Here is a 25,353-nt window from a genome sequence, read left to right as displayed (position 1 = left end):
TTAGTTGTATATAAATGTGTAAAATAATAATCTAGAGTAAAAATGAGGTGTTTTGGTAAAATATTAATAGTATTAAGTGTATACACATGAATAAAGTAGTGCTGGAACATGAATATGAACTGATATTATTCTATGCAGTATATGATGGTCACAGTTCTCTGATTGTTGTTCTGTAAGTTCAACACGAACCAAGGAGTTCGGAATGCTTTATAACATTATTATCCAGGCCCGCTAATTATTTAAAACCAGGAAAGTCCTGAAAGTGAGTTGAAACGGGTATTTACTGGATAATGGATGTATCATTCAGCGAATTGAACATGGAAAAGTACGGTAATATTATGTAACACTACCATTAAAAGAAAATAAATATGTGTTAATTCAAGGTGAAATTTATATGTTGGTATTTCCAAATGTTTCGTTGAAAATGCCCATCACGGTTTTTCTATTGAGTTTCGCTGATTAATGAAGTAACTGACAAAATTAACCGGCCGTGTAAAATGACACAGAGCTCTCGGAACAAGAACAGTTAATTTCATTGTACAATATACAATCCAAATAAAAAGTTTCAAAGTTTCGACAGTTTATCCAGGAGTTCACTGCCACTTAATACACCAAAAAATCTGAAAAAAATGTGTAAAGGTAAATTTCATCCCCGGAAGTTAGATTTTCATCGTTATCCATCCGTTGGTACAGAACTAAGAAAATCTTTTCACACAACCAGTAGGAAGATGATACCGCCAGCGGTTTGGATTGTTGTCGCACCTGTTGTTAAAGTAATCGCAGTTTTATCAGGAAGGTATTGTGAAATTTATTATTATGGATTTGAATAAAAAAAACCTCGATAGCCCCTAAAAACTTAACGTTTGGGAGGTATAGGACCACGTTTGATCTGGAATTACCGTCACGCCTACAGTTTGGGCCGAGGCTGGGGCTGGGCGACGTGGGGACTTTATCACGTGATTTCTGCCAGCACTGTTTGCAATGTCATGTGCCAGACTCAACATTATTGTGCATCATGTGATACCAGTTTGATGCAGACGCTTCACGCTTTTAAAAACAGCATTAATTTTATCAAAATATACTGCTACAATCGTAACGAAGCCATTTTTTCTTTACAGATTTTCACGTAAATGGTGGAAAGCTTTACCGACCTATAAAAAATTACAGTATCTCAATGCAGCAGGTTGGTTTTGTTTGAATCTAATAATAAATTATTTTGGGTTCATATATATATTTAGCCGTCCTTAGATATCACTAGCCATCACTGTCCACGGTGGATTCATCCACAGACTTTGTGATCATAACCCCACATGTGTCATCCCTTGTGGATACTAAATTTAAGAATACTATCAATAAATTTTATCAGACGGTCACTGGACAGTATGGTCGCGATTTATTAAGAGCCATGGACAGGGTGTTATTAGCTGCAATATTGTAGCCGCTTCCTTGTCTTGTGGCTGAATCAAATCCATCTAAAGCTACCCAAATCCTCCATTATTCCAGCTTGTGTCATAATAATTTATATGGATAAATAATAATATACTGTTCTTAATGCCAAATTGTCATTTTTAATTTAAAAATTTCAAGCAAATTTGGAAGTCTTAACCAAGGGACATATCATTTTATATTGTTTTATAAACAGGTTGTGTAAGTTTCAGTGGTTTAAGTTTGTATTATTGTAAACATCTACAAGAAACACCCATAACTGGTAGAAGACGTTTTATAGCTTTTACTCCCGCACAATATGAAAAATTATCTTATGAAACATACAAACATGTAAGTTCAATTAGATATTTCAACCCATCTCATATAATTTATTACTTACCCACACTACAAATATAACTGCTCATGGTGAAATGAAATAAAATGGGGTTTAACATCCTACTTTTCTGCTCTGACTAGGCTAATGAAGCTTGGCGAACCCCATGCAGTGTGCTATGAGTGATATTTTGCCCAGACAGCGGCGCTATGGCCTACTCTTATTAAGAATTCTGTCAAGGTATCTTTTAGGTGCATGCCAATATGTACATGGGGCCCCTGTATTTTGCAGGAAAATCCCAATGAACTTTCTCGGCCAACACGGGGCCGTCCAGACTTGTGAGTCAACGTCTTACTCATGGAGCCACCTCGGCACCCAGCTGCTCAAAGAAAAAGCAGGTTCTGGTATAGTACTCAATATCTAAACAGTTTATAATTATTTGTAATATTCTTGGAATTATTTCTATTTCTCATTTTAGATCCCAAGAATTCAATATTCAATCCTTAAAAAGAACAAAGTGTGCTGAAAGTATTAATAATGCTTGAATTGTCCTTAAATAATCAAAATGCATATGTAGTTAGAGACCACTGAACTGAGGATGAGGTTGGCACTGAGAATTGAGTTATAACCATGTATTATAAGGTCCATGGTATAACTTATACCTCATTTCTCAGTTCCGCTGTCTGTAAAGATTTAAATTATTTGTATTATAGTGGTTCACTATCTTATTGTTGTAGGTTCTTCATCAATATGAAAAGGAATTTCTAAACGAAGATCATCCATACCACACAAGACTGACCCGAGTATTTCACAACCTATTGTGGGCTAATAGAGATTTTGTACAATTAAATAGCAACCAGAAATGGGAGTATCGTGTATTAGATCGTCCATATCCTAAATATCATATAAATGCTTTATGTGTTGAGGTACGTCATTTTAATCATGTAAAAGACAAATAATAACAATGAAGCGCAGTCGATCCTTATAACAAATGGTCAAATATTAAGTCCAGCAGAGGAATTCAGCAAATCATAAAACAACATTAAGTGGATCCAATGTGTTATTTTTGATGCCTTACTGCTGTCAAAGATATAAATCAAAGCTGCTAAGGTATCAGACATATACATGTACTTGACATTGTGAAATTTTCAGGAAAAGCTGCATCTTAACTAGTTTCTTAAGAACATGGATAACTATACGCATCTAAAACCGTATTTCGTGCATATTTTCACTTCAACAAAAAAGAAGAACTTGTGTTCCACCATAGACCTTTTAGCCTATTGTCATACAACTATAAAACATTATCAGGAACCAGGCACACATTTTAATTTTTATTTCTCGACTGTTTCAGCATGGATTAATATTAGTGAATTCTAGTGCTTTGGAAGTTCTACAAACAGATGATGAGTTAGCTTTTATAATAGCACATGAAATGGCGCATATTTTACTTGGTCATCAGGTACCAACATTAGTTCCTTTTTTTGATGAGAGAGACAGACAGACAGGGAGATGCCATGTAGTGCAATTTCTATTTCAAAAAATCGTTTGCACATAGGGATCTTTAGCTGTGGGGTGAAAACCGAAGGACCCAGAGAAAACCTTTGAGGTTAGACAGGTAACCCTACTCCTATCACCAACTTGACTGGATGATAATCTATGATTCGTGCACATTGTAACCTGTACTGGTTTTGTAAGAGTACAACTGACGCTCCTTTCAAAATTCTTGACTTTACATTTTTTCAAAATTAGGTGAGTCTAGGGTTATTTTAAAGATATTATTTGGCGTAAGTTGAAATCTATATATTCATAATATTAGTCATTTTTTTTCTTTTATTTTAGCAAGAAAATATAAGTCAAGGTCAGCTATTAGATTTTATGATTATTGCTGTGATGGCAGCAATTTGGACGATGATACCCAATGATGGTATCAGTATTGTAACGCATTGGTTTTTTGGTAAATGTAGAGAGGTTAGTATTTGGACAAAGACTAAAGAATATTCAGCAAGGGTTTGTGATGTCTGCATATTGTGTCTTGTCCGTAGATTTGTTTTTGTGTAAATTATGTGTGGTGCTGTCCCCCTGCACTTACTATTACAGCATCAAAGGGATGTGGGTAGCTGAATGGCTTAACTCCTGCATGTTACATCATTAGATCTGTCATTGAGTCAAATGGCGTGATTTCAATTTCCCTCTTGTACAAAACCTTGTTGGTTTTCGCTGGGTATTCCGGTTTCCTCCCACAGCTAAAGACCCCTAAGCACAAACAAATTATTAAACTAAAATTGAACTATTTCTTAGTCCCGAAATGACCTAGTTTGTGTTGAGTGGACGTTTAACCCCATTGCTCTCTCTCTGTTGGAATAACTCTGACATTTTTCTTTGTCTGTGCCGCATTCTTTTACTGTTTGTTCTATGACATTCTGTTTTAAAGGCTGTGCTGCTAACGAGACAAGGATGCCACTCATAGATCATCGAGTCATCAGGGTAATACTCCGCCATATAGATTCCAAACACTGTAGATAAACATCAATCCAATTTCGTTTCGTTTTTTATAGTTCAAAATTTCGTTTTACTATACTTGTCTTTACTACACTAGGATCTAGAAGAGTTGTTATATAACCCGCATTCTGGATGATGTGAGGGATTAACCAATGAAACTGTCTGTTACAGCGAGTTTTTGGCGTGAGGTGCCCGGAACTGTGGGTAACCCACTAGAAACATCAACGCTGATTGGTTAATCAAATGTCTGACGTCATAGGATCAAAGGTTGCTCGTATGACCCCTGATGTGACCTTCCACTGCAACTGGTCAGATCTTCATGTAGTAGAGACCAAAAAAAGTATAAAAAAACGAAACAAAATATAGATCTGTATTTTAATCAGATTGGATAAACATCATTGCTTGTTCAGTGATTCCTTATTTTTAAAAGAGTTCCATGGATCAATTTTGCCTGGAATCTATAATGAAACCAAGGGCAGATCAAAGAGCACACTAACAATTAATACTATCTAGAATCTATACAAGAGCATACTCTACAATCAGTTATGTAGATACTATACAAGACTGTTATCTACAAATTAAATGAATCTTGAATCTATACAACAATATACTCTAATCATATATATAATCTATACACAAGCATATTCTATGAAATAATCATGAGAGAGAGAGGTTGGACAGGCGACCCTACTCCTTGTCACGTACAACCGGGGAATTGAAACCACGCCAGTTGACTCAATGACAGACTTCATGATATAGCGTGCACGGGCTAACCATTCAACCATGTAACCCCCCATGAAATAATCGTATACAGAATATGTAAATGAGCATACATACTCTAACTAAGAATTAATCTTTTTCTAAAATGCTTTAGGATACATATTCTTTAAAATCATTTAATCTCATTTAATTTGGTTATTCTCTATATATATGCTGATTTTCAGTTGTTTGTGGACCTTCCATATTCTAGAAAAGTTGAGACAGAGGCAGATAAAGTGGGTCTCGAGATCATGGCAAAGGTAAAATTTATTACAAAAATAGCAAAATCTTTTCTCATCACTAACATAAAAAATTGGGTTGACAAGCAGGCACAGAATTTAAATATATATTTTTTTCATAAACAATATATATATCTGTACAACTACTAACTTTATTTTAACCATACTACACTTAAATTATAACTTACAGATCATATTGAACATAATGTATGTAAATGATGGATCGAACACCCGACCTCCACGCTAGCGAGCCAGCGTCTTACCCACTTAGCCACTGTGGCCCCCTTTTAAAGCTGTAATGGCTACCTTAAAACAGTAACCATACAAAAACCCATTGAGTGTATGTTTTTTTCTTTTTCAGGCATGTTATGATATACGTGCAGCACCTGTGACAATGACAAAACTTTCTATAGATAATAACCTAAATGAATCAGGGAAGTTTCAAATGGAATTTTTAAAAACTCATCCTTTATCCACAAAGAGAGCAGAACACATGAATCATCTTTTACCATGGGTTGGTAAATTTATTAACATTAAACTCCTTTTCTGTTAAAACTCATTGCTCTATGCATAATAGACTGGTAGGTTATGCGTAATAGACTGGTCACTAATTATGCATAACAGACCGGTCAGTTATGTGTAATAGACTGGTCACTAATTATGTGTAATAGACTAATCAGTTAAGTGTAATAGACTAGTCAGTTAAGTGTAATAGACTGGTCACTAATTATGCATAATAGACTGGTCAGCTATATGTAATAGACTAGTCAGTTTTAAAAGTGTAATAGACTGGTCAATACTTAGGTGTAATAGACTGGTCAATAATTATGTGTAATAGACTGGTAGATTATGTGTAATAAACTGGTCAATTATGTGTAATGTGAAATCATTAGTCTTAGTTCTAATATCTTGAATGTGAAGCTTAATATTTTCTGAAGAAATGTACCCCACCAAGGTTGAAAAACTGTCCAATTCAGAGATAATACTGAAATAATGTGTTATTTTATTGTGTATTACAGGCAGAATTAGTAAGAAAGTCATGTGATTGTCCAGAATTACCATCTAAAGATCCACGAGAACTGATTGCATTTATATCTTACTTGGCAGAACAACGATATTTAAAACTTAAAACTAGGCAAAATCTTAAACAGGTCACATATAAATTGTGAAACCCACATCTAAAATATTGATCGAGGTGCAGACAGGTGTTGTGTATGAGACAGGATATACATATTAGTCTTAGAACACCTGATGTATTTGTGAGGTTCAAGCAGCTTTAATTTTCATATGAACTTCTGTATATTACGTTCAATTTCTGTGATGAGAATCCAGAAGTGGAAATTTGACTTGAAATATTTATTGCGACTAGAGACTTGACAGTTGTGACGACTCGCTACTTGAAAAAGCTTTGAGTCGCAGCCAGGCAGCATAACTCTAACTTATCTTATTTGCCATAAATTCCTGACTGGCGACTTGAACGGGACTCAGGCTTTGTGAAGACTTAGGACTAGACTCAACTAGGTACTAAACTCAGCGACTTGGGACTTCACAAAAATAAATTGTGTAAATAACATTATTATATATTAAATATTGTTAAATAAATTTGTTGGAAATTTGATATATTATTATGTCTTGCTACATACATTAACAGGTGAAGTAACGTCGGCTACCAGAAAGTCATTTTACACATATGAAAAGAGTTCATTGAAAAAGAAATGCCTAAAATTTGACTCATCTATATAGTAAAAAGCAACCTGTTCAGAGGTTGATACTGAATAATATACTCAGGCGAATATTCCTAGCAAGCTTCATCCTTGGGGTATATGTTTCAACTTTCAACCATGGGTGGACACTGTACTATATACAGGTTGACATAAAATGTTAAGAATAAAAAACTAGTAAAATTATCCCTTTTTTCACAGTCCATATCACTTTGTGCATTGCTACAGACTTGAGACGTCATGTTTGGGGGATTTTTATATTTATGTGCAAACGTTTAATGTGGACTTATTGTCGTCACTGTTTTAACTTTTGAAGGGGATGCTGAAAAGCTTTGTTCCTATTGCTAAACTTTTCACATAAGTGGAACTACAATCTTAAAAATAACTACGGAATCCAAATATCCATGACTCAAGATTATATCCCCACTTCCATCTAAAAAGCAAAACCTGAAAAAGAAAACCCGAACACAACAAAATTTTGGGCTATCAAATAACCATAAATAGGGATTTTCTTTATTTGGCTTAACCAAAACCAGTGATTAAAGATCTGTTGAAATTAGACACTGTAGAAGATGCTACGGTAAAAACTGAACATTTTTATACACAATTTTTACATTTTTCTCCGTTATTACCAAATTTATTTATATCTTGAATCAAAATATTTGGACAACAAACTAGTGTTCATCTTTTACCACTAACAACACACTATAGTAACTTGTAATTTCAATTGACTGTAATCAACATTTTAATTTTCTTGTAATTTTTACATGTCAGTTTCATGCAGAAGAGCCCACAGTCCAAGTGTGTTTATATGTATTTTCCACATGAATTTGTTTGTAAAAATGTTTATTTGTAAATAAATATATTTTATGCCAAATTATGGGGGGTGATATTAGATATCAACTGCTAATGACTTCTTGAAATGAAGATTTCTCTAATAAGACCCCTCCCCCTCCAGCATTTACCCCTACAAAAATAACAACTCCTACCCCAGCACCCACCCCTACAAATACTAACATCTCCTACCCCAGCACCCACCAGTACAAACAATAACAACTACTTAATTACTTTATACAGCTTTTATTTATAACAGTAAACATACTTTTGACTTTCAGTTAATAAATGTGAAATATGTGAGAAATAGAGAAAAATATTGTTATCAATTATATAATTATTTTTGAAAAAAAAGCAACAGAAATTACAGTTAGATATTGCTAGCTTGGAAATAAGAGATTCAGATATATTAATATAAAGTTTCATAGAATCGGTCAGATATTTCCGAGGATAAATACACATCATTCACAAAATACACTACATTTGCTGTAGAAAGTCAATGTTTCTATGTTATTTTTTCGTCCCTCATGTGAATCAAAACATTAAATAATTATAGAAATATATCATCCATTTGATATAGGGTGAACATGTCATGGATTTAACTCCTGTTTTATTTACTTCTATTTAACAGGGACTATATAATCTTCATAAATATCCCATTCAAAACAATTTATATTTTAAAAAATCCAAGATTGTGACAATTTAACACCTTACTGAAAGTACAGTCGATGGGTGGAAGAATCCCTGTACAGAACAGGTAAGATCGGATCTCTGTGATACGGTTGATATAGTATATATATTCATGAAACAAATGTTTATTATATTTTTTTCTAGCCACTTACAGGATTAACCAAAAATATACTGACATCCAAAGGAAACTACCAATAATCTCCTAGACTAAAGCCTAAAATATTATGTAAATTCAAACTGGAAAAATTTTAAGTCATTGAATACATTATTTGTAATAATGTGACATGGTTCCATTATCAGAATTATAAACGATTTAAATGCTAGCAAGTTTTTGAAATATAGGTACTTTTGAATGTCACAATACATCTGATATGGCTTCCTTAATATTGTAGTAAATATATCACACCATTACATTATTTAATATAACATATTAGAAGTATTCTGAATGGCCAGAATTGCGATATAACCAATTTTAAATTCCACATCAAGACATTAAATAAGGAAAACAAAAGCGGATGTATTTTTTCTTCCCTTTCTACAATTAAAATTGTATAGAGTTTGTCCCATCACTTATCGAAATAATAGATAACCCTATTAACAAAAATCAAACAGGTCTAGCTCCTTCAATATTAGATCTATTTTTATATCCTTTTAAAAGAAACATAACTTTTATATTGCTATACTATGGAATTCCAGATCTCACAATTTTCATTAGAATACAATTTAAAACCAAATTGGCAAATTACAAATGCAGTAGGACATTAAACCCCATTTCATTTCATTTCATTTCACAAATGACAATCAGTGGCTTTTTGATTGATTCTAAAATTTCAAGTCAAATTTATAACAAAATCATCAAATTGAGATTTCAACAATTAACAGACATAATTTTAAAATCTGATATTATGTACATATTTAAAAATAAAAATTAAAAATATACATATATTTTATTAGAATATATTCAATCTCTTCTTAAAATTTAAAATATTATCACAACTAATGTATTAGTTTCAATGTTTTGAAGGACGGCTTTAGAATTTTGATTTTTTAGAACACAGAATATGATAAAAAAAAACACAACACAATTTATATGGAAAACAATCACTGGTTTATATATATATAGCCCAACGTTTCGACAAGTATTCTCTTATCGTTTTTGTACATGAAAACGATAAGAGAATACTTGTCGAAACGTTGTGCTATATATGTATAAACTAGTGATTGTTTTTCATATAAATTGTGTTGTGTTTTTAATGTGCTCAATCGTTATATTCCACTCAAGGATTATACAGAATGAGGTTAAATACTACATATCAGAGATTCTGATTACCTGAAACATTGGTTGTCAATCTGGCTTAATAAATATAACCCAAACAAATTTCATATGTAAAGTATACATCTTTTTAATATACTTAATTATTTTTAACATTAATAAGATATTTACAAATCTTAATGTTTACCTTTTGAGGGATTGAGAGAATTAAATTCCAACACTCAATCAATAATATTATTTGCACAGGCTACCATCATATATTAAGGATGCAAAATCATTGGGTACATTCAAATCCTTACTAAAAACACACCTATTCAGTGCAGATGATGGGAAACTGTCGTAAATGTGACAGACTAACTCAGCGCTAGTCAGTGGCGGCGCCAGCCGTCGGTGATTGGAGGGGCAAAGCTGGGGCAAAGTCCAAGGTTAAGGGGGCAAATGCACGAGCTTCAACTAGGGGTAGGGGGCCTCCCCCAGAAAATTTTGAAAAACAGGTTGCCGGAAATGCAGCCTGGCAGTATTTCAGGAACTGATCGATGAGGTAAAGTGTCAAACGAACGGACTTGCGAATCACGACGAAGCCCACTCACGAGCGTCAAAGTAGGGAGTCCTCTTCCAGAAATTTTTTGAAAAATAGACTGCCGGAAATGCTGTCTTACAGTATTCTGTCAGGCACCGATCGTCGAGATAAATAGATCTGCCCAGATACCGTTCGTCGCCTGATCACTAGTTTATATCCGACTAGAGAACAAAATGTCAAACGAACGGACTTGCGAACCTCAACGAATTAACGAATTCCCCTTGTGAGCTCCAAAGTAGCGAGTCCATTGGGGACCTCGCCAAGAAAATTTTGAATAATAGACTGTCGGAAATGCTCTACAACATGCAAGTTTATGACTGAGTGGGGATGTGGGATTTATTCACCGTAGAAGGTATTGATTACCGAAACGTATCACAAATACTTTTATTTTCTAAAATTATTTGGGGGGGCAAACAGAGGGCAGATTTGCCCCCCCCCCTTGCCCCACCCTGGCACCGCCACTTGTGCCAGTGAGCAAACTTTTGGATACGAGGCGCTATACAAATCCATTATTATTATTTATTGTATAAGTATCTAATGTATGTATATGTACCCGTCCTCAGTAATTATTGTGCACTTTGTTGCAATAGCAAGTATATCAGAGCATTACACATCATACTTTGTATATCTCTATGGGTATAATACTTCATTATCTATTAAAGTTATTATGCAATTCATATAATGATAACACCATATATAACAATAACACTGCTTGTCTAAGATAAATCATATACATAATTCAACAATAATAAAGTACATTGAATGAAATTTGAATATTTTAAAATACTATTCTGCTGGTCCAATATGCCAACCGTCATACGTACATAACATGTGAAAATATAATTTGAGTTTTATTATGTACAAGTGTTTATATGTGAACATATAAATACCATATTAATACTGATACTATACAGTGGAAATATCACGTACAAGGCATATATTTTAAAACATTCTCCATATACACTGTAGTTTTCTAAAAAAAATTGTTTTACTGAGAAAGCTGAATATAATTTGGGATTGGCCATAAAAAAACCATATATGGTGCCATATATTTACCTTATCTTTCTTACTTTGACTGAATGTGTGCCATTGTACAGTTTTTGATAAACATCCCACCCACTTTTTGCTCTGTTTAATAATGCATGACCTAAATATGTGCTGAATAACTTTTTAATGAGACATTGACTTCATATTCCCCATGCATCTACTGCAGCACATACAGGAATATAGGTATAACTTAACAAATTTTGGTTCTTGCGAACTCTTTTTTGTTTAAAATTTCAAAACTTATAATTATAGAACTTAAGATTTTGAGAAGACCAAGCAACAATTCTTTTTAAATCATTCTATTTTCCGGTAAGATATAAAAATAAATATTTAAACCGGTGTTCTCAAAGAACAAAAAATCAAATTGGTGTGGCCTTATAATATGCCTTTAATAAGTTTAAATAATATTTTATACCAAGTACATCATTACTGTGTGTGTTAATATGTTTTAACTTTAAATGTTAGTAATTTGTTGCAAGTCCGTTTGTAATTTTAATATGTTATGTTTAAGTGTAAATGTTTGTAATTTATGGCAAGTCCGCTTATACTCGTTGTTATAATTGAAGTGGCCTAATTTGAATGTTATATTTAAGTTTAAATGTTTGTAATTTATGGCCAAGTCCGTTTATATATGTTGTTATAATTGGTGTGGGCTAATTTTAATAAGTTATTTAAGTTTAAATGTTTGTAATTTATGGCAAGTCCATTTATATATTTTGTTATAATTGATGTGGCCTAATTTTAATATGTTATATTTAAGTTTAAATGTTTGTAATTTACGGCAAGTCCATTTATACTCGTTGTTATAATTTGTGTGGCCTAATTTTAATGTTATATTTAAGTTTAAATATTGTAATATATGCCAAGTACGTTTTTACTAGTCGTTATATATTACTGTATAACACACAGTGTGCTACGTGTTTGTTTAGGAAGAGGTTTAACAGGGGCATCAACAGGGTATTTTATAATTTCTGCTTTTAATACTCGCTGTTGTTGCTCAACTTCTGGCTTCGTTAATTTAATACCCAAAATTTCCGCTGCTACTTTTTGAAAAGTTAAACTCACCTGGAAATGTATAAAATAAACACTTTTATAAAATCTGAATAAGACTCAACATGTGTTTATTATATAAATACAGTTATTCTTGTAAACTTTTCAGGATGCTTTAGAGAGAAATGAAACAGAGGTTAGTGAACTACATGTAAGGGAGAGGTGTTTAATATAGGCTATGCCTGTTCCCCAATCCCTATTCAGATACAAATCTGATTAAAAATATTGCTTATATAAAAAAAAAACTACATGTAAATCTGGGTGGGAAATGGCAGAGTGGGTTACTGAGCTAGATCAAGGAGGGAAATGGCATAGCAGTTTGCAAATTAGATCAGGAAGGGAATTATAACAGCTAGATCAGGGAGGGAAATTGTAAAGCTATTAGGGAGTTACACCGTTGCACATGTTTGATTGATACCCACACAGACGGTGTGTTGAATTCTTATATCTTTGATTAAGACACTATATATCCCGGCATTGGGGTATCAGTAAGATAGTCCATGTGCGGTAAACTTAATTTTACACAAATAGACTAGGGACATGACTTCTCAAAAGAAGGTATAAGAATATGTTTTGTGTCCCTGGGATCAGAGTAATCAAATGTAAATCAGCAAAAAACTCAAGAGGTGAATGAAAGCTGTTACAATACAATGCTTCAATAGAACAACTAATCTGTATTTTCTACAATAGGACAGATCAATAACCCACAATGGCTTCTTATTTCAGAATAATAAACATGTATGAATTATTTGACCAAACTTCAAGTTAAACATGCATTATGCAAGAGCTAAATCTGCCTATTGCAGGTCTTTCTTTAGGCCTGAAATGTTTTCTAAAGTATTAATTAGACATTAATTAACTGATCCAGGCCTTAATCAACTCTCGATGGCATCAGATTTCTCTGATATTAAATAGATTAGAATGGTTCAGCGATACTTTGATTTAATCAAATATGGAGGACCAAGACTTAGCTTCGATCAACCAGTACGGTGGTTGAAATTTTTGCACACGTCTGTCAAACCTTCAAAGGCTAATATCTTCGCTTGCAATAGAGTAATTTGAATGAAATTTTCAAATTATTCATTTTACATCATCTACTTTCGAACTATTATAGCAAGAATGGCTAGTTCGTTATCTAAATCTTACATAATTTATCTTTAACTTTCTGTAATTACAATCATAAATTGTGTAATGGCTTAAAATCATTGAACTGGAAATACAATCACAATTCAGTGGAATACAATTACTGCTTATTACTGAATGAAGTTTCGATAAGGCTCCTCTAATCTTTATTAGGTAATGACAGAAATTCACACTTCACAGATCATGGAATACAATTGGGAAGAGAGAGAGAGAGAGAGAGAGAGAGATGGGGTTTAACCTCCACTTGACACAAACTAGGTCATTTCGGGACTAACATATGGTTCAATTTTATTTTGATAATTCGCTTGCGCGTAGGGGTCTTTAGCAGTGGGAGGAAACTGGAGTACCCGGAGAAAACCCACGAGGTTGGACAGGCGACCCTACTCCTTGTCAGGTACAACCAAGGAATGAAACCACGCCAGTTGACAGCACGCACGTGCTAACCATTCGGCCATCCAACCTCCGCCCAGAATACAATTGGAAATAACAGGTCAATGGATTGATAATGACTAGAGAAATGAAATGAAATGAAATAGGGTTTAACGTCCTACTGTTCTGCTCCTAACCTGGGCTAATGAAGACGGGCATACGCCATACAGTGTGCTATGAGGGAAATTTTGCCCGGACAGCGGCACTACGGACAGCGGCACTACGGCCTACTCTTATATCGAATTCCAACTGCCAAGGGATCTTTTACGTGCACGCCAATGTGTACACGGGACCTCGGTTTTTCGTCCCATCCGAACGACTAGACAGCTTTCCTTGTCAGCCCCTCCGTCCTGCATCACTGACAAGGGAGAACCACGCCGGAAAATCTTGATGAACTTTCTCGGCCAATGCAGGGATTGAACACCCGACCTCCAGGCTAGCAATGACTAGAGAAGTCTAGTAAAAATGATACTCAGTAATAAACAGTAATTGTTTTCCGTAGAACTTTGACCTGTGTAATTACAATCATGGCTTTAATTTTAATAATAAAATCTTTTAAAATTCATATAACATTAAAATACAAACCGAGTCTCCAGATTTTGCTGAAACAAAATGGCTGGACATGCCATGTTCTTGAGCAAATCGTTGATGTTTTTCTTGTTTAACTGTTCTCATATGTTCTAAATCAACTAAAACATAAAATTGCACAATGGATTAGAAAATGAAATGTCACAGTATAATCACATCAATGGGTTTCCGAAAAAATATAAATTCATTATTTAAAGTTGTTAATAAGAGACAAATTTAACAAATAAAAAAAAATTCTTTATTGCAAAATATTCACATAATCCGCAACAGGTTGTACAAAATAAAGCAGCTTGACTTGTGACGAGAATTTGAAAGAGAGATGACTTCACTGATAAGCTATCTTTCCTTGACCGGGATACAATAAAATCCTTTTGGACAGAATGTTATGCTATAGAAGACAATCAATGGACAATAATAGTATTTATAGGAGGCAAATATGTGTGAAATAGCTTTATTTAACGTCCACTTCCACTATCCTCTATATCATATAGTGTTTAAATATCCTTTAAAACCAGTTAGTCATATATCAATTATCTTTGTAAAGATGATTTGGTGACATGATTAAGGAAATCCGGTTTGTCATTTTTATCAAGATTGACAATGATTGAATGTGACAAGCCAAACCCATCTTTTATCAATTTATGTTTATTCATCCTATTATTGATGTGAAATCAAGTGGCAAGATAGATTAGTACAACAAGTGGTGTGAAGACAGCATGTCTCCTACAGATTTAATTCATGCTGCACTGAAAGAATACAATTTTTCTACTGCTGTGTTAAGATCAACTGAAACATTTTGCTACCTCAGAACCGGACTGTTATATTGAGAAAAACTGAAACATTTGATTAACTCATGAAAACCTAACTGTTATAATGAGATAAACTGAAATATTTCACTAAATGTGGACTAGACGGTTATATCAAGATAAACTGAAACATTTCACTGAGAACTGGACTGTTTTATTGAAATAAACTGAAACATTTCACTGTTACATTGAGATAAACTGAAACATTTCACTGAGAACTGGACTGTTATATTGAGATAAACTGAAACATTTCACTGAGAACCGAACTGATCAATCTCCGCTTTGGGAAAAGATTGAGTTTCACCAAGATGCATCTCCAAACAAAATTTTAGATCACAATTATTTTTAATAATCTTTTTAAACTCTTTAAATTATTATGTATGAATCAAACTGTTTCATCTTTTCAGCCAATGATTATTTTCTGTAAGAGTCATGTGACTTGGGGAGAGGAAGAGAGAGAGATGGGGGTTTAATGTCCACTCGACACAAACTAGGTCATTTCAGGACGAACACGTGGTTCAATTTTATTTCAATAATTCGCTTGCGCATAGGGGTCTTTAGCAGTAGGAGGACACTCTAGGACCCAGAGAAAACCCACGAGGTTGGACAGGCAACCCTTCTCCTTGTCACGTACAACCGTGGAATCGAAACCACACCAGCTGGCTCAATGACAGACCTTATGATACAGCGCACGCACATGCTAACCATCTGGCCATCCACCCCCCCATGTGACTTGGAAATAGGACATTCTGATTCTTTGGTTTTATAGAAGCGCACTTCAGAATATAACACTGTTTCAAGGAAACTGAGCCAAATTGAGTACAGAACAGGATGACTGTTTTTGTGTATATTTAGAATAGTAAAAGTAATACTACAGAGTTCCTTTTGATTTCAGTTCAATCCTAAAATGTTCTTTGTTTCTAAAATTTTGAACCCTCTTTAGCAAGGTATACTTAATGAATGATAAAACAGCCGTGTTAAATCAAACTTACGTTTATTTCCAACTAAAGCCATATGTGGTGATCTTGGATCTGGACAAACTTTACGTATAGCTTGAAACCAGTCTTCTAAATTCTCAAAACTTGAATAATTTGTTATATCATAGACTAGCATTATGGCCTGGAAATAAACACAAACAAAATAATAAAATAAAATGGACTTCATGAACATATTATTATATTTTAATGTTGTATGTTAGTCAAATTGTAAATTTAAATTATGTTATGTAATTAATCTGGTTGATATCTGGTCAGAATGGCAGAGAGAGAGAGAGATGGGGTTTAATGTCCACTCAACACAAACTAGGTCATTTTGCGACAAACACATGGTTTAATTTAATTTCAATAATTTGCTTGCACATAGGGGTCTTTAGCAGTGGGAGGAAACCAGAGGACCCGGAGAAAACCCACAAGGTTGGACAGGCAACCCTGCTTCTTGTCACATACCACGCCAGTTGACTCAAGGTCAGAAAGGCACTTTCATGGTTGATCAGCTGGTATGTAAATGCATGCCATGCGCTGGTTTCAAATCTTCACAATACCCATGAACCACTAAGCCAAGTGGACCAACTGCTTCCAAGTCGGCCAAGCGGTAAGATGGATAATCTAAATTAGTCTTTAAAGCATGTCTGCCATATACGAATATACATTTTTAATAAAAAAAAACCAAGTAGTCATTTGAAGCTCATCAAAATGAATGAATGAAATATGGTTTAATGGCATGTCAGCACCATTAGCCTTTAAACTTTCAGAGAGAGAGAAATGGGGTTTAACGTCCACTCGACACAAACTACGTCATTTTGGGACTAATATATGGTTTTAATTTTATTTCAATAATTTGCTTGCGTTTAGGGGTCTTTAGCACTGGGAAGAAACCGGAGGACCCGGAGAAAAACCCACGAGGTTGGACAGGCGACCCTACTCCTTGTCACGTACAACCGGGGATTCGAAACCACGCCAGTTGACTCAATGACAGGCCTTATGATACAGCGCGCATGTTCTAACCATTCAGCCATCCAACCCCCCTTTTAAACTTTCAAATGAAATTGGTAATCAAGTGTGTAATGACTGTAAATATTATTATGCCCCATCTGTTTAATGTTTACATTTTATCTGGTTCAATAGAAGAACTCAAATTCCAGTTGTCATAATATTAAGCAAATTGCTATTATTATTATTTTAAGCTGGTTTCATTTATCAATCAGTTGATTTATTTAAACTTTGAACTCTGACAGTTGACTCGGACGTTATTTACATCCACTATCAACCAAATAGTTATTATAACGGTGTCTTAATCCCAGATAAAAGATTTATATGCATCATTAAACTGACCCCTGGCCAGAGGTTAACATCTAGATAAAGAAATGGAATCTTGCTTCATTTGTGATAACCTAGCTGACCGTGGGCTATAATCAAGTTAAACCTTGAGAGAAAAGGGATTCAGGGGATTCAAGGTAGAAACTAGAGTGTCCTTCATTTATTTCAATCGTTTGGGATTCTTAATCTGAATAAAATAATGATTTGGTTGATTTTTAAATTCTCAATCAAATATAATTCTTAAGGTATCCTGTTGTTAAAATCAACATAGATGTTCTAGTGATATGAAACATTAATATCTCAATGTTGTTGTTGTTCTTAGTGTTTAACGACCACTTCCACTGAATGTGATATCACAGACAAGTCTTATTTTTCATTTTTATTATCTCAGCCCACGCGCAGGGGTCTTTCCTGTGGGAGGAAACTGGAGTACCCGGAGCAAACCCACAAGGTCGAGAAGGCGCCCCTATTTCCAAGCTACATACGCTCACACCAGGGGTCGAAACCACAGCTGCAAGCCAGAGGTGACCGACCAGCTAGAGGTCGAAGCGCGTCATTCTAGACCACTATGCCATCCCAACCTCCCTAATATCTCAAGTTTGTCATCAATATTTATACCACCACTGATATTGAATTTTTATCTTCAATCTTACTAATAGCCCAGTCAGACCAGGGTGGCATCTTTACTGCGATGCTACAGCGCCGGTCAAGATCGGCATAGGCGTGGTAAAAGTGTGGTGGAAGCACCAGATATCGTGCCGTGGTCTCCATGGTCACCGAATAACAGCTTTTGTTTTGAGCATGTTCAAAACAAGCGCCAAGGTTCTACGATCAGGCCCCGAGTTCACAAAGCATTCTCAGACTTAAGTTGAGAATTTACTCAAAATTGTTCGCCTTATTTTAACTACAATATAGCCCTTTATAATAATTCTGTTGTTTTAATGTATCAAACACATCAATGGGAAACTATGTGCAAAGTTTTGTGTTTCTGCATCAAAGATATTTCTCATAAACAGTGATTGAAAGTTGAGCAAATTCTCAACTTAAGTCTGAGAATGCTTTGTGAACTCGGGTCCTGACCTGGAAAACTGTAAGAACACGACTTTTTTCAAGTTTGTAATTTTTTGGGACATTTTCTCGCGTTGTATTTACGTTTGCAATGTATTTAATTTTATTCTTCATCAATATTCATGACTCATATTTTGGTGTCAAAAATCTGTATTATCTTTAACTGTAATGTCTACCCTGCTGTCATAGATTACAAATCTAATGACAGAATTAACATGATATATATAACAGCCTTATCCTTGGTTACTTTATGAATATTAAATGAGGTGTAAATTACAATAACAGCCTGAAGGTATTGGAGATAAGAATGTGTTTAATTACCTGTGAACCATAGATATAATTATCTAACATTTTTCCTCCCAGTGTTTGACCACCGACATCCCATACCTGTAGAGTTACATTCACATTACCTATAAAAATACAACATGAATATATTGCATATTACTGAAGCACTGGTTATGAGCATTACCAGCTCCTTGACCACTGCTACACATCAGACAGTAAATAATAAATCCCTCAACACCAAATCAAAACAATGTGAGAAAAAATTACTTGACAATCAAAGTATCAAAAAAAAAAAAAAAAAAATTGTGGGCTTATTTAGGGTGGCAAAATAACCATCAATGTTATTGGAATATACTTATGTAGTAATGGTTGATGAGTTAGCAATGCTTGTATGATATGATCATGTAATAAAATATAATAAATTACTAGGCAAAACCAAAACATGTAACAACTGTACAATCATGTACATGCACTGATAGCCATTATTGACAAATTACTTGAACGTGTGTTCACTATTCACTGTCTTCTTTTAGTGCTTTGAACATTATAAACAACTGCCTTTTAATTAAAGGTGACAAATGTCAAAGTTAAGTAGAAGGCCTTAATATGTTCACTGTTGCCAGGAAAAACTCCAATACATCTACATGTACAGTTATTTGGTTGCTACCGGTTGTGTAGTTAATTTTAGTAATTGACATATGTAATTGACAGGTTTGTCAATTACTGAAATTAACAACACAATCGGCAGCAACCAAATAACTGTTAATCAAATATAGCTGTCAGGGTTCAACCCGATTTCAACTACGTCCCATTTCAACTACATCCCATTTTGACTACAAATTTTATTACTCTCAAAATCCTGACCCCAAACTAATCCGCACTGAACTGTTCCACTGATTAAGAGATGTAATTAATGTAATGATTATTGTTAAAATAGATTATTCATTATACATTATAGTTTGTTTTCTTTAACATCAAAGCAAAAATATCAACTCAGACTCAGAGTATATTTTTGTTCAGTCTGATTAAAATACAGATCTATATTTCGTTTTGTTTTTTTATACTTTCGATGGCATACACTACATGAAGATCTGACCAGTTGAACTTGAAGTAAAAGGTTGCGTCAGAGGTAGTACAAACGTTTTTTGACCCTATAACGTCAGACATTGGTTAATCAATCAGCGTTGACGTTTCTAGTGGTTTACCCACAGTTTCATGCATCGCACGCCAAGAAGTTGCCGTAACAGATGGTTTTATTGGCTAATCCCTCATGCCATCCAGAAAGCAGGTTATATAACAACTCTTCCAGGTTCTAGTGTAGTACAGACAAATAAAACGAAAGTTTGGATTATAAAAAATGAAACGATACAGGATCTGTGTTTTAATCAGATTGATTTTTGTTTTGACCAATATTTGGAAATTACATTGAGTTTAATACATGCTTATCTACATCAGATGAATTGTTTCAAATTTTTTACATTTATTTTTCAAGTTTACTATCATTCAGTCAAAATTTTTGTTATCTTATTAGAATTCCTTATAACAAATATAAATATAGTGTTTACTTTCAAATTCAGGAATTTGGAAGTAGAAATATTTGTTTATTTATTTATTAACAATAACATTGTTTTGTGTGTAAATGGCGGGACTTCATGAAGTAGAATTCGTTGTTTCTCAGAAGGGTAAGCCGCAAGTGTTGCTGGATGGATATGTGTATAGAAAAATAATGAGTGCGGTGAATGTATTCATTGGAAGTGTGTAAAGGCAACCTGCAGTGGAAAATGTACCACAATGGATCTATACGTTCTAAATGTTTCAAACCACAACCACCACCCACTGTTTGGACTACCAGTGCATTCTAAATACATGTATACTCTTCAAAAAAAGTAGGGGATATTCAAAAACAATACAAAACTGCAGAAATGCACTGCTGTTTTTATTAGAGGTAACCATTGTATGTTAATAACAGGCCAATTGCCTACACATGAACATAAACAGTTGATATGGGCGGCTTATCTGACGACCCCATTTCACATGCAAAGAGATACATTGTCAAAAGTGAAAATGGACGTTTTTGATTTTTGTCTTAATAATGAGTAATTGCTCCACCAATCCTAAGACATTCAGCAATTTGTCGTGGCATGCCCCTAATCAACCGTCCAATCGCGATTTGGGGCAATCTGACCCACTCCTCTTGCTGTGCCACGGCCAATTCTTGCAGTGTTGTTGGTTGACGTTGACGTCGACGATCACGTCTCCCGATCAAATTAAACATTGCTAAACAGTAAATCTTATGCAAGAACCGATAGGAAAACAAACATGGATAGGATAAACCAGCAAGCGGCAGTTTTCATCAACCCTTCCTTGAAGTGTCAAATTTGACAATGAAGCCCCCAAAGTGTACGGCACTATTGCGTGTTGCACATGCAGCTCAGTGGTTCTGTTGGGGCGATAAGTTCTTCATCTGTGAACATACTCTCAAAGCATTTCAAGTGTCCATGACTATTTATCATATCACAACCTGCATAGGTATATGCATTTCAATATCCCCTACTTTTTTTTGAAGAGGATATTATGTTTTGACTATTGTTTCTGTGTTTCTATCTATATATTTCCTATCTTGTTTTGTAAAATATTTTATACAATTTCTATATAAATTAATTTTTAATTCTTTTTTCTGTTTGTTTTGATATAATCTGTTATACACTGCAGCTATAGAGAGGGTATAAAGTAGATATAATAAAACCATCAGACCATATAATCTGTTGTTATAAGCTGTAGTCGAAATGGGAAGTAAACAAAATGGGTGGGCACCATCGTGGTAGAGATGTCACATATGTACACTATTACCCCTTCAAACTTAGTTTAAATTAGCTATAGCCAAACCCATTAGTTTGTTTTCACACAACCATCATGTCTTATCTAGAATTTAGTGAAAGTTATTTTGCATGTACAGTGTATATCTAAAAAAAACCCATTTTGATGTAGTTTTTAATTAGTAACAGGAAGTTTAGCAGTTTTGAAATGTTGGCCAGTAGCTGGTGAATAATAATTGTCAATATCCAGTTTTCTCCCAATTTGTCAATGTTTAAAATATTCACTGCTAGTCCATACATGTCATTTCTAGATCATTAACTAATAAATACTACTGAATGTATTAATAGTCAAATTTGGGATGCTTTTTATTACACTCCTCAAAATAACAAATACTTCTCATCATCTGGGCTCTGTTGCATATGTGTAAGGAAATGAAATGAAATGAAATGGGGTTTAACGTCCTACTGTTCTGCTCCTATACTGGGCTAATGAAGACGGGCATATGCCATACAGTGTGCTATGAGGGAAATTTTGCCCGGGCAGCGGCACTATCGCCTACTCTTATAGCGAATTCCAACTGCCAAGGGATATTTTACATGTATACACAGGACCTCGGTTTTTCGTTTCATCCAAAGGACTAGACAGCTGTCCTTGTCAGGCCCTCTGTTCTGCACCACTGACAAGGGGAAACCACGTCGGAAAATCCAGATGAACTTTCTCGGCCAATGCAGGGATCGAACACTCGACCTCCAGGCTTCTTAACCACCTAGCAACAATATGTGTAAGGATTAAGAACATTAAATCACACAATTTACCATAAAGCTCTATGTACATTTACAGTCGACAGTTTAATACAATGAAGCCCTGATGAAAACTGACAAGCACAGCAGCTTCACATGAACAGTCACAAGAATTATGGACTAAAATATCATTAACAGTACACCATTCAGTTTTAAGCTAAGCAATGGGAAACAAAATTGTGTACAGTATTTTATTTTAAAATAAAATACTGCAGAAAATGTGTAACTGTCATTTTCCTGAAAGTTACCTAAGCAGATTAAGGCGGGCATCTTTTTTTTAAAAGGTATTTTGTGGTCTCTTGTATTACATTTATCTCACTATCGTGCAAGTGTTTTTCACTATTTCAGACAGCTCGTCTTTAACTGAACAATATCTGTCACATATTACCTGGAAGAGTAATTCTTTTTAAGTAGAAATCTAATCCAACTGTTTGTCCATATTGTTTATTAAACTGTTCTTGAGAATATCTTGTACAGAGAGAGGTCTGAAAAATAAACATACAAGCTTAAATGTTCCATTCCCTATGTGTCTACATGTACATGTATACTATAACAATTATGTACATGAGAGGTGAGATTTGACTGAGTGTTCAGTGCCTTGTTAAGATTCATGTATCCCAAGTGGGTCATGCAATAATTTTGATTCAACTGGGAAATGGATATTTACAACATGAATTTAATAAAATGTTATTATTTAAGATTATAATGACTGGGAATTCAAGTGTTTAGAAAAAGCTGCTTCTTGTTTTTTAAAAAAAAAAGAACAAAAAAAAAAGACATAAGAATAGGGCCTATAGAAAATCAAATGCTATGTTATATAAGAAATTTAAAATAGATATAGATGTATTAGGTTTTTTTTTCCATTGTTGTCAAAAAATTAAATCATAAAGAAGATTATTAACCAATAAAACTTTAGTAATAAGCTTACATATTGATAACATGTTGTAGGCTACATTGCAATTTGTGTGTACAGGTATTGTATTACTAGCTAGTAATGATCGAAAATAACATGTATACCAGATGAAGAATAATAGGCTTAATCCTAATTAGTATTAATATTAATGGATAATGCCATTAACTAACATTGTTTACAATATTGGTCTGAACATGTTTTAAAACAAAAGGCCAATGACAGCTTGAGAATACTAGTTTAGTAGTTAATACTTATAGTACAGTGTATCTTAGAAACTGTTTAAATTTCTCACCTTTCCTGATGCAGCATCACCCATAACCACAATCTTCAATTTCTTGTCAGGAGTTTCGTCTTCTGAATCAGACATCCTATCTTAACTTGTAAGCTAATTTGTGTTCACTTTTATTTTTATTAGAGAATTGATAACCAAGTTCGTTTACTAGCTAGTACTAGTAGTACTGTTCTAATTTAATTCTTTATTATAATCCTATTCCCATTCAGTTCATATCCTTTACTGATTAAAAACCGTCTTCGCTGTACCAAATACTGGATGACTCCACAAAGACAACAAGCGAATGTGATCGCTGTGGGCAGTGACAGCTATCTGAGAGACTTGTTGATCAGCACTGTCACTGTCAGCAGGGAGTCGAATTTGTTTGCCTTTCTCGAGAGCTGAAAAATTGCCGAGTGTTCATTTCTGCGTCTCAATTACTGATCGTGGATAATCTATCTTTACTCTATGTGGCCAAATATCACTTCATCAATTATGACAAGATTAAGTAGGCCCTAACACAATTCTAAAAGAGAAAACACACTAATCAATAATTGATGTTGAAGGTAACATGTAAACTTCCGGTAAAACAAATGGGAGATAACTCTGATTAAGAAACTGGGTTTTAAAGGATTTAAATTATTTAAGGGACACAGCTGTGTGTAAGTAAAGGTTGATATAATCGCTCCAGGTTTAATGATTAGAAAGTGAAATGAATGTGAGCAAAAACATAGCTTTAAGACACATCATTTGATTATCCAGGACTTGCTTATTATTTAGGCAATCTATAGTTGGATAATTGTCCCTTTAATGGCCAATTTGTGATAAAATATAATAATTATTTTAATTCTTTTGGTGAATAAGAAAACATGCAGTGAAGTGAAAACCTAATTAATGGGAGATTTAAAAAAAAAAAAAAATACATTGAGATTTCCAATTGATGGAGTTAAAGTCTACTAGCCCATCCGAACGAAATTCATGCTGGGGGGAAGGGGGCGGACGGTTAATAGTGCTAGGCAGCCCGGCAATAATACCGTCATTAGGTTTTATTTTAGGCTTCCGTTAATCCCAGCTTAAATGATTTATTTGATTATATTCATAATCACCAAAATGAGTCTGCATTCTGTGAATGGATATTCATGGTAAAATATAAGCATATTTCCGGAATACGTTTATTTCTTTTCTTATTTATATCACATAGCTCATAATATGTGGCATTAATTTTTTGTCCAGATACTTTGCAAAACATTCAGAACTTGTTGATTTTGGTGAAAAATAAAAGTGCTGATGTAATTAAATCTGACAGATTTTCTGATATTTTTTTGATGCGGTAGATGGAAATGAAAAATACGTGCGTATTGTAGATACCGTAAATCAAATGTTGAGATGTAACTGATTTTGCTTTCAACGCCAATGGTTCTTTTACTTGCCCGCCAATTTGTACACGGGTCCTCGGGTTTCGTCCCA

The 25,353-nt window shown here is 34.2% G+C and overlaps 2 protein-coding genes across 2 annotated transcripts; one reads left to right on the top strand and one right to left on the bottom strand.

Annotated features, from left to right (window-relative positions):
• Positions 1-317: 317 nt before the first annotated feature.
• LOC126815273 (metalloendopeptidase OMA1, mitochondrial) lies at positions 318-6,794 on the top strand. The gene is made up of 8 exons (XM_056100030.1): positions 318-330; positions 1,643-1,776; positions 2,497-2,685; positions 3,111-3,218; positions 3,599-3,727; positions 5,203-5,277; positions 5,618-5,770; positions 6,276-6,794. Exons 1-8 carry the CDS (start codon positions 318-320, stop codon positions 6,423-6,425), a joined length of 951 nt encoding a protein of 316 aa, XP_055956005.1. The 3' UTR covers positions 6,426-6,794.
• A 2,906-nt stretch (positions 6,795-9,700) lies between these two features.
• LOC126815587 (ras-related protein Rab-28) lies at positions 9,701-24,458 on the bottom strand. The gene is made up of 6 exons (XM_050541301.1): positions 23,908-24,458; positions 23,091-23,187; positions 19,122-19,210; positions 16,410-16,536; positions 14,609-14,712; positions 9,701-12,466 (listed from the first exon to the last, which is right to left on the bottom strand). Exons 1-6 carry the CDS (start codon positions 23,980-23,982, stop codon positions 12,293-12,295), a joined length of 666 nt encoding a protein of 221 aa, XP_050397258.1. The 5' UTR covers positions 23,983-24,458; the 3' UTR covers positions 9,701-12,292.
• Between the last annotated feature and the right edge of the window lie 895 nt (positions 24,459-25,353).

Source organism: Patella vulgata, chromosome 3 (genome assembly GCF_932274485.2).
Source record: "Patella vulgata chromosome 3, xgPatVulg1.2, whole genome shotgun sequence".
Lineage (NCBI taxonomy): Eukaryota > Metazoa > Mollusca > Gastropoda > Patellidae > Patella > Patella vulgata.
The sequence above is the reverse complement of the archived record's forward strand: the minus strand, read 5'-3'. Positions and strand labels throughout refer to the sequence as shown.